Raw genomic sequence first — 10,146 nt, 5'->3', positions numbered from 1 at the left:
AGGGCGAGATTTTTTCCAGGCAGTCCAAGGGGCGTTGGTGGACGTGATTCATTGCCCCGTGGTCAAGCGCCCGAACGCGTCTGGGCTGAGCCGTTCGCCCTGTGGAAGGCCCGGACGGGATTCGTTTCGCCCCCGTCACGGGGCAGGAGGGTGCTGCTCAGGTTCAGCCCCCGATATTTGTGTTTCGGAGGTCTGAATTTAAGGGGGGTGAAGCGTCTCTGCCACCGTGGTGGAAGAAAATCGCCCACTACATCTAGAGAGGGAAGGAGCAGGAGGCTCGAGGAAAAATGAGGAAAAAGCTGGAGAGCAGAGCCCAGGTGCTGTGTGGGGGGCGCTTCCAGGGATATTTGGGCATCTTTCTGGGCACGCAGCCGCTCTGGAGCACAAAACTTCTGCTGGGATGGGTAGGAGGACGGCCCTACTCTTCTACCAAGGGTCGGGAGCCTTTCCAAATCCCCCAAAATCCCCCCCAAAATCCTCGTGAAGTGGGCTCAGCCTCGTGTCAGGTCCACTCAGGAGTCAGCCGAGAGCAACCAGCCCCCGCCTTAATAACCACCAGGGTCCATCTGTCCCTCTCCGGTTTGCGCAAACACGTTCTGGGTGGCACCTGATTTTTACAGCCGCGGTAATTACCTGGTAACTGATAGGCCCGGAGCAATTAGCTGGGTAAAGCAAGGGGAAAAAGCCCGATCACAGCTCGTGATTCAGAGCTCTGGCTCCCAAAAACCCCCCCTCCGCACCTGGGCGTCCCCAACCCTGAGCGCCATTTGCCGGGCAGGGTGGTTATGGGGGAAAAAAGGGGAAAAATGAGGCTTTTACCTGCCGAGGGGCTCCTGCTCTGGAAAAAAAGAGTGAAAGAGTTTGGGCAGCGTGATTATTTTTTATTTTTGTCCCCAGCATCACCGTGGCAGCTCCCTCCACCCAGGTTATTTGGGGGGAGAAGTCACTGGGAGCGCGTTCTGTTTTCCCTCAGGCTATTTTAGGACCAGGACTTACATTTTTTTTTCTTACAATTCTCTGGCTCGCCAGTGTTGTTTTTTTTTTTGACAGCGCCAGCACATTTCGGCCGCGGCCGCTTCGTTTGGCTGCCGGCACCCCACAAAAACGCACAACTTTTCCCCAAAATGATGAGAGCTGCAGGTGAGGGACCCCAAACTAATGCTGTGCGTGGATAGGAGAGGAACAAGGATCAGCGGGGTCGTTTTTGGGGCACGGTGCTCTGCCCCGTGTAATTTTACTACCCGGTGTGCGTGCTGTTTCTGCCTCCTCCTCTGGGGCAAATTCCTGCTGTGGGCTGGAACGAAAAACCTCCGGGGCTATTCCTACCTTGCTGTTTGATTTTTATTTTGATTTTTTTTTATCCCCTTCCTGCTTTTATTTATCTCGGTTTGGCCCCGCCGGCGATAACGCAGGCAAAGTCCTGACCTGTGGCATCCTGGCGAGCGAAGGGCTCACAGACGGGGTGCGGGCGAGCGCCGTTTATTTATTTCCTCTCTCTTTTTTAGGAGCCCGCCAGTGTTTGTTCGAGGCATCAGTAGCTGCTCCCTGGCTGGAAACCGCAGGGCCCAGGGCGGTTTTGTGTGCTCGGACCCGCTGGGAAAGCTTTCCCTCCCCTCTTGTCCATGCTCAGCCACTCGAAGCCCCGGCCACGGCTGATTTAGCAGCGCCGGGGGCAGCCCAGCGCCGTTTTGTGCCCCGTTTAAAAGTCCCAACGGTTTCCATTTGCATCCTGGCAGTCAAAACATCTGAAAAAGATTATTTTTGGGGGGGAAAATAAGTGTATAGTGGACTCCTGAGGAGGTTACGTGGCTCTCGGAGACCCCAGGTAGCCGTGCTCACGAGAGCATCTTATTTTTCAGTCCCTGGTGCCGGCCCCGCTGTTGGATCTCTGCTCCCATCACTGCCGAGATGTAAAAAGCCGCCGGATCCGGCCCCTTCCGAGCGTTTTCAAGCGAGAGATGGCTCTCAGCCTCCTTTAATTAGCACCCGTGGTGCTCCCTTAATAACAGCCGGCTCGTTACAGCACTCGAGCTTTAATGAATTCCCCCTGCTAAGGGAACCAAGTCAGCCCTCAACCTAAACTGGGGCGTAAATAAATCAGACGCGTTCATTTTATCGTGCTTTTAGGCAGGTTTTCTCGTGCTCTGAACCCAAAATGGGGAAAAGCAGGCTGAATTTTTTTTAGCTGGGGCTTCTCGGGCTCTGGTTTTATTTTTTTGTCTCGTTTTCTGTGCCCCCGCCAAGATGTTCCCGGGACAAAAGTGCAGCTACCGTGCGCGCTTATCAGCCAGAACTTTCCTCCCTCCCGGTCTTACGCGGCGCATTTTCCCTTTTCGGCGCCTCCAGCGCTTCACTAATTATTAATAATGAAGCTGACGAAGCAAAACTGAGGGTTTCCTTCCACGCCGGGCGCAACGAACTTCCCAGGCTCGGGGTGCGGGGGCCGAGCTGGCACGCGGATCTCCCTTGTGCCGCTCCGAGCTCTTCGCTCTCCGTCGAGCTGGGGACAGCACGAGTCGCCCATCTTAATGAGGACGCTCTCCTCCTCTCCGGGAACACGCCGTCCCATTAGCATTTTCGCAGGGGAAGCGTTTTGAGGCTCTTCGGGGCCGGGCTAGCAATCCTCCGGAGCGATTAGCCCAGCTGCACGGAAGAGGTGGCGGTGCCAAACTTCCAACCGAGCTCCGGGGCTGACATCCCAGCTGCAAAACCCTTTTTTTTTTTTAATCTCCTTCCAGGAGGAGAGCTTTTACGCGGGGTTTGGTGGTGGTTTTGAGCGAATTCATCTCTTTTTTTTTTAATTCCAGGAGCAGGGCTGAGAGCTGCCCAGCGCCGCGGACGATTCTTGGACTTTATATCCTCGCCGGCCCTAAAGATCAAGGGAAAAGACAGGCAAAGTGCTGGAAATGCACCCGTGGAAACGTCCAGCGGGGAAAAAGTGAGGTTCGATGCACGTAGCTGGCTGGAGAAGCTCTGTGGAGACCCGCGGGCAGGAGGAAGGCTGCGGGGCAGCGGAGGGGCTATGGGGGCGCGCCGGGCTCTGCCCCGCTGCGGGGACATCGGCGCCGGCTGCTTGCCCCGGGACTGAAGCCTTGGGGACGTCGGGCAGCGCTTCGGCACGGCCCCGGAGGCTTTGGTGAAGGACGAAGAAGCCATGGCCGAGAAGTGCGACTGCATCGCCAGCGTTTACGGCTACGACCTGGGCTGCCGCTTCGTCAACTTCCGCCCTTTGGGTTTCGGGGCCAACGGTTTGGTGCTTTCGGCCCTGGACAGCAGGAGCTGCCGTAAGGTGGCGGTGAAGAAGATCGCCATCAGCGACGCGCGGAGCTTGAAGCACGCCTTCCGCGAGGTGAAGATCATCCGGCGCCTGGAGCACGACAACATCGTCAAGGTGTACGAGGTGCTGGGGCCGAAGGGGAGCAGCCTGCGGGGGGATTTCTTCAAGTTCAACGTGGTTTACATCGTCCAGGAGTACATGGAGACGGACCTGGCTCGCCTGCTGGAGCAGGGGAAGCTCGCCGAGGAGCACGCCAAGCTCTTCATGTACCAGCTCCTCCGGGGCCTCAAATACATCCACTCGGCCAACGTCCTCCACCGCGACCTCAAGCCGGCCAACATTTTTATCAGCACCGAGGACCTGGTGTTGAAGATCGGCGATTTCGGGCTGGCCAGGATCGTGGATCAGCATTACTCCCACAAGGTAGGCGCCGAGAAATCGAGAAATCGCCGCGGCCTCGCCCGTTGACGCCCTTCTTCTCGTATAAAACACCAGCTGCCCTTTATCCCCACAGGAAAAGCGCGTGAAAGGGTTCCTGCTTCATCAGCAAGCGGGTTTTTTTTTATTGTTTTGGGGTTTATCCTCACCTCTGCGCCCTTGCAGGGCCGGGGAGCTTGGGGTGCGGCGCAGAGCTGCAGCTCCGCCAGCAGTCAGTGGCAGAAATTGCAGCCTCGAGGGAAGAGGAACCGAGGAGCTTGTGCTGGGTGCTGCCCAGCTCCTGATTTGGGGGCGCCTGCTTCTCGCTGTCGCAGCTTTTTGAGTGCAGAAAGCTGGATTTTGGTGTGCTTGGATGCTCAGGAGAGGGGCTGAGGGGCTGAGCCAGATCCTGAATCTCGGTGGTTCTCCAGACGAGGCGAGCCCTCGCTCCCTCCTGCACTCGATTTTCTTCACTTTTCACTTTCTTCACTCTGATATTTGGGAGAGCTTGACGCTAATCCTACCCGCAGCAGGTTTCTCCCTTTTTTTTTTTTTTTTTAAGGTCGTTTGAGTAGTTCTTAGGAAGCCTTCGGAACAGAAGCAGCAAAACGAGGCTTGAAAATGACCCCCCAAAAAATGGCACGGGGGCAAACCTTGGGCTTTTTTTTTGCATTCCGTCACGATTCCCTCTCTGCTCTTCCAGGGTTACCTTTCGGAAGGCTTGGTCACCAAGTGGTACCGCTCGCCTCGCCTCCTCCTCTCGCCCAACGACTACACCAAAGCCATCGACATGTGGGCGGCCGGCTGCATCCTGGCGGAGATGCTGACGGGGAGGATGCTCTTTGCAGGTGGGTCCCCATCCGTTTGTTTCATTTTTTTCCTCTTTTTTTTTCCTCCTTTCTCGTGTGTTTGGAGCCACGGAAAGCTCTGATTTGGGGAGATTTGGATGCGGCGTTCCTCTTTTATCGGAGTTTAGGAATAGGCGGGGAAATAAAAGGCTTGAGACCCCAAATGTTCCTAAATCTGCCAAAAAAACGCGTGGAGGTGCAGGCATCGCAGCCCAAAAGTTCTCCACCTCTTTCCCTCCGGGATTTTGGGCGCCTCGGCTCCCCAACTTTCTCTCTCTGCCCCGTTCAGGGGGACACGAGCTGGAGCAGATGCAGCTGATTTTGGAAACGATCCCGGTCGTCCACGAGGAGGACAAAGAGGAGCTGCTCAAGGTGATGCCCAGCTTCATCAGCAGCACCTGGGAAGTGAGGAAGCCGCTGCGCCAGCTGCTCCCCGAGGTGGACAGCCAAGGTAAAAACCCAATTCTCGTTACCTTAACGGGGCTTGAGGGAACTCTTCCACGCATGAGACTTAAATAAATAAGAAATACATCTTTAATGGCAGGATTTCATCTTTTTTCTGTAGCCTGCGTAAAAGGAATCAGCAAAAAAATCCCTATAAATCCCGTGTTTAGGTTTAATTCTAGCTGCTTTCGTTGCACTGAATTTCTGCTTTCATCATCGCTCTCCGCGGTCTTTCAGAAATAATTTCAGACGCCCAAGCTTTCTGAAATTTTAACCGATTTAACTAATTTTTTAAACAATTTCATAGCGTTTGTCGTGCCGAGGACTTAGCCACGTCATCCCGAAGCAGGCAGGACGAACGTGGCCGCCTTAGACCGCCGACAGGACTTGCCCTTTAATCCCTTCCTTCCTTCCTTCGAGGGGGTTTGGGGTTCCCGGAGCTGTTTGTGGAACGAAAGCGAGCGGTGCTTTTGAGGATTTGAGGGTGTTTGCTTCTGTGTGATCCACAGCTCTCGATTTCCTGGAGAAAATCCTGACCTTCAACCCCATGGATCGCTTAACGGCCGAGATGGGGCTGCAGCACCCTTACATGAGCCCCTATTCCTGCCCCGAGGACGAGCCGGTGTCGCAGCAGCCGTTCCGGATCGAGGACGAGATCGATGACATTTTACTGATGGAAGCCAACCAGAGCCAGATGGCGAACTGGGACAGGTACAGTGCCTGGGGGCACTAGAGGGGTGCGTTAAAACATTTCTGAGTTGGGTTTTAAATGGGTTGAAACCTCTACGTGGAGGGTTAGAGCAGGTTTTCCCTGTCCTAGACGAACACCCCGGTTAAAAAAGTCCTTCCCGGGACTGGTGCAGCTGGGACAAACCCAGTAGCCACGACTTACCCACCTCGTGTCTTCCCCAGGTACCACGTCAGCCTCTCGTCTGATTTGGACTGGCGGCACGATAAATATCAGGAGATGGACGAGGTTCAGCGGGACCCGCGGGCAGGGTCGGGATCCATCGCCGAGGAGGCGCAAGTGGATCCCCGGAAATATTCGCAGAGCAGCTCGGAGAGGTTCCTGGAGCTCTCTCACTCCTCCCTGGACCGCGTCTTCGACGCCGAGTGCGGCAAATCCTGCGATTACAAAGTGGGGTCGCCCTCTTACCTGGACAAATTGCTGTGGAGAGACAACAAGCCCCACCACTACTCGGAACCCAAGCTGATTTTGGATTTATCCCACTGGAAACGAGCGGCCATCGCGCCCGAAAGCGAGCTGGCCCTGGAGGAGGAACCCTCCAACCTCTTCCTGGAGATCGCCCAGTGGGTGAAGAGCACCCAAGCGGGGCTCGAGTGTCCCGCGACTCTCCCGGAGCTTCGGGAGCCGTCTCCTCCTCCCCACCTCCGCCAGGAATCCGAAGAGGTGAGCGCCCAAACAGACCCCGAGTTTAATTTGGACGTCTTCATCTCCAGGGCGCTGAAACTTTGCACGAAACCCGAGGAGCTGCCGGACAACAAGCTGAGCGACATCAACGGGGCCTGCATCTCCGAGCACCCCAGCGAGATGGTGCAAAGCCAGGTGTACCAGAAGGAGCGCTGGTGAGGAACCCCGGCTCCTGCCCCTCCTCGAGCCCTTTTTTACGCTGCTCCGAATGCCTTTTTTTTTTTTTTTTTTTCCAACCGGGTTTTTCCGACCCCTTTCGATGCCGAAGAAGCGCATCGAAGGGGATCACCAGGCGTGAACGGAGTCTTGAGTTTCTTCCACTGCCTTAACAAGCTTGCCTTGCAATCTCTGCGACCTGTTTGCAGCTTCGACGTAGAGCCGAGAGGCGCTGGTCCGCGCTAGGTTTGCAAACAGAGGTCGAATCAACTTCTTCTCCTTCCTTTTTCCATAGCATCTGAAAACGACGGGGGCAAAAATCAGCTTTTTATTCTGGTCAGGTCCTCTCCCGGGGCGACGGCTTCCAAACGTGGAGCTCGCGTGAGGCAGAAAATAACCCCTCAAGCACGTCGACGGTGAAGGAATTTGACCACTCGGGATTTTATTTTTCTTTTCCCCGACGGGAAGATAATTTTATTATTTAATTTTATTGTTATTTTTTTTTTTTCTCCTCGTTGGGTTTCTCCTTCCTGTTGGAGCCGGGTGCTTCTGAACTCTTTCGGAGACACCACACCGGCGGGCCAACAAGCGTGGTTTGTAAATAGACGCGGACACGAATGAATCCACTCGAACTTCTCTTTTGGTTCCCACTTAACGAGCACCTTACTAATGAATCAGCCAACGAGGGGTTTGTCTAGGGAGGAGTTGTTCTGTACTTCTTTTTGACCAAACTCGGCCGTTTTTTAAAGCAAAAACCTGTAAAGAGCGGAGAAAACAGCCTCCATTCGTGCTGCTGTTGGGGCGCTGTGCCTCCCCGGCACGGTGGCTCGACTTTTGTTTGTAAAAGAGAAACTCCTGTATTTAAACCTCCAAGGTCTGTATTTAACTATCGCTCCCCTACGAATTATTTCTCCCCTTTTAACTCCTAAATGCTCTGAGCTGTGAAGAAAACGCGTGCGAGACTCGGGGGAAGGACTAACAGCAGCGCTTGCTGCGTTAACCCTGGTTTCTCTTCCTCGGGGGGAGGATTTAGGGACAGGTTTAGGTGTAGGAGAGCTTTTTCTAGCGTTTGACAAGCCAGCAAGCTGCTTCTTCTCGTGAAACCCTCACCTTACGCTGCCCGGATCCGCTGCTGCTCCAGCGAAACGGGTGAGACGGGCGGGAGGCACCGCGGCCTCCGCTCTTCGGAGGTCCCCGGAGGACGTTCAGGCTGCTGCCCTGCAAAAAAAAAACGAAAAAAAAAGAAAAAGAAGAAAGGAGGGAGAGGCAGAGGGCCGGGTTTGCAGGGCGTGCGGCGATTTATATACCTCAACTAAAGCTCAGCACTTTTCAGCTCCGGGGTGAAGGGATCCGACCGCCTCGGTGTTTCGTCCCCGTGGGAGATCAGAAGCCTCCTGAGCACAAACCCCGGCGCCGGGGAGCGAATTTCAACAAATACGGTGATTTCTGCAAAAAAAAAAAAATAATAATAAATAAATTATTCCATTGTCTCTCGGCTTGCAGCAGAATAGGTGGAACAAAAGGGTCTTGAAAGGGTTGCTCGGATTAATCGTAGAGGGCAAACAAGCAGGCGCTTTAGGAAGTTTGTGTGAATTTTTGCAAGGGTTCGGAGAGAATAAACCCAATTACAGCTTGGACAGGACAGACTATCCCTAAAAACTATTTTTTCCCCCCTTTTATTTTTTTTTTTTAATTAAAAAACGTGTCGCAACGCCTACGGTGTTCGATTTTTTCTCCCCCTGCCGTTTCTCCTCTGCTGTAGGCTGAGTTTTCACTGCAAAAAAAATGCAGTTCGTGTTTGGTGCTTTTTTTTCCCATTTTAGATCAGCTGAAGGAGCAATCCCAACTGGTAGCGAGCGGTCAGGAGAGGGCAGTGCTTCCCCTCTGTGTTTTTCTGGCTTTGTGCTCGACTCCGCACAGCCTCAAATCCGTAAGTGGACGCAGCAGAGCTCCCGTTACGCCGGCCAAGATGTCAATCTGTCGCCCACAGATGCAAATTTCCAGGTTAATATTAACAATTAGCAGCATCTAATCATTAACAGATTATTCACGAGGTGCCTGTTTGAATGGCAAGCCTGAATTTTAGGGCTGTGGGGCTCGGCTGACCCCAAAAGTACGGCACATCTGTGAGGTTGTGTGGGTCCTCAGCCTGCAAAGAGATATTTTTACGCGAAGGAAAAGCTCGCAAAAAAGCATCAGTTGCGAATTTGAGCCTAACCTGAGCCCTCAGCCTAAAAACCCGCCTGTTATTTTTTTTTAATTTTAATTCCCATTAAGAATCAGTGATATAAAAAGCCAAGAACATCGAGTCCAGCTCTGGTGCTTGCGCTTTAAATAGGCTGAAAAAATGGAGCTGTTACAGAGAGGGCCGCCAAAACAATCTCCCGGGTGGGGAAAAAAAAATAAAAAATCTTCCGTTTAATTTATCGGGGGGATTTGGGAAGGGGCAGTAAGGGAGATTACGGGGCAAATAAAAGAGGAAGAGTCGGATTTAGGAAAGAAAAACGTGCTGCTGGCCACCACGGAGGCGTGAAGCATGGTCCAGACCTTCTTCGGGCTATTCTTAGCCAGGCACAAAGCCATGACCTTGCATGGTATTTTAGCAATCTTCTTTGTTTATAGGCACAGCATCACGTTATGGGGAAACGTTTCAAAGCCAGCACAACCGTGCTGACAGGGAGCAGGGGGATATATAGGATATATAATTCGCGACAAGCCTCAAAATCGTGATTAGGTGGTGAGGTTTTGATTTAAGCGAGTGTCTTCTCTGGAGATACGCGGTGATTCTGCCAAACCTTCTGTTTTAATGAAATGTGCGTGCGTTTTAACTGGTCCTGGGGTTGGTTGGGTTGGGGGAAACCTTATTGAGACCTTATTGATCTCTGCAGCTGCCTGAAGGGAAGGTTTGGGGAGCTGGGGTCGGCCTCTTCTCACAGGTAACTGGCAATAGGACCGGAGGGAATGGCCTCAAGTTGTGCCAGGGCAGGTTTAAGTTGAAAATGAGGAGATTTTCTGTCAGAAAGCGTGAATAGGTACAGGGACGGGTTGCCCAGGGGAGCGGTGGCATCCCTGCTGGAAGCATCTCGCCTCAAGTAACAACCCCGGGGGCCATCTTGCGCCCCAAAAACCCCCTTTTTGGTGGCTTTGGCTGTGCCTTTCCTGCCTCCCCTTCCTTCCTGGCCTGCCACCCCTCAGAGCTGGGCTCCCCTTATGGCTGCCACAGCCATTTGGGGTCCCCTCCATGACCGGGTCCCCTCACAGCCCCCGGCCCCTTCCCGCCCTTTTCCCTCCGCGCCCCCTCCCCTCGCCGCCCCCCTCCCCTCACGCAAGCCCCGCCCCCTTTCGGGCTCCTCGCCTCAGCGCCGCGCTCCCATTCGCTGCCGGCCCCGGCTCATTTGCATATTACCGGCCGCGCCCGGCCCGCCCTCCCTCAGCTCAGCGCGAGGAACCGCGGAGCAGCGAGCTCATTGGTGGAGCGCCGCCGCCCGCTCGAGGTTTCTCCCTTCTAATTGGCTGCGCGCGCTGTCAGTCACAGGAACGCCCCGCCCTCCGGAGTGTCCCTCCCTGGCGCA

The 10,146-nt window shown here is 54.2% G+C and overlaps 1 protein-coding gene and 1 long non-coding RNA gene across 2 annotated transcripts; one reads left to right on the top strand and one right to left on the bottom strand.

Moving 5' to 3' along the window:
- The first annotated feature begins 1,091 nt into the window (after positions 1 to 1,091).
- On the top strand, positions 1,092 to 6,594 carry LOC309889436 (mitogen-activated protein kinase 4-like). Its single transcript, XM_082782283.1, has 6 exons — positions 1,092 to 1,140; positions 2,808 to 3,700; positions 4,398 to 4,542; positions 4,832 to 4,993; positions 5,496 to 5,697; positions 5,899 to 6,594. The coding sequence occupies exons 2-6, from the start codon at positions 3,155 to 3,157 to the stop codon at positions 6,575 to 6,577; spliced, it is 1,734 nt and encodes a 577-aa protein (XP_082638409.1). The 5' UTR covers positions 1,092 to 1,140; positions 2,808 to 3,154; the 3' UTR covers positions 6,578 to 6,594.
- A 597-nt stretch (positions 6,595 to 7,191) lies between these two features.
- Positions 7,192 to 8,056, bottom strand: LOC309889437. Its single transcript, XR_014319243.1, has 3 exons — positions 7,882 to 8,056; positions 7,685 to 7,792; positions 7,192 to 7,330 (listed from the first exon to the last, which is right to left on the bottom strand). It is a non-coding gene; the product is annotated as an uncharacterized lncRNA (long non-coding RNA).
- Positions 8,057 to 10,146: the final 2,090 nt, after the last annotated feature.

The sequence above is a fragment of the Aythya marila genome (genome assembly GCF_965140915.1).
Source record: "Aythya marila genome assembly, chromosome: W".
Classification (NCBI taxonomy): domain Eukaryota; kingdom Metazoa; phylum Chordata; class Aves; order Anseriformes; family Anatidae; genus Aythya; species Aythya marila.
This window is presented reverse-complemented; position numbering and strand designations above follow the sequence as displayed.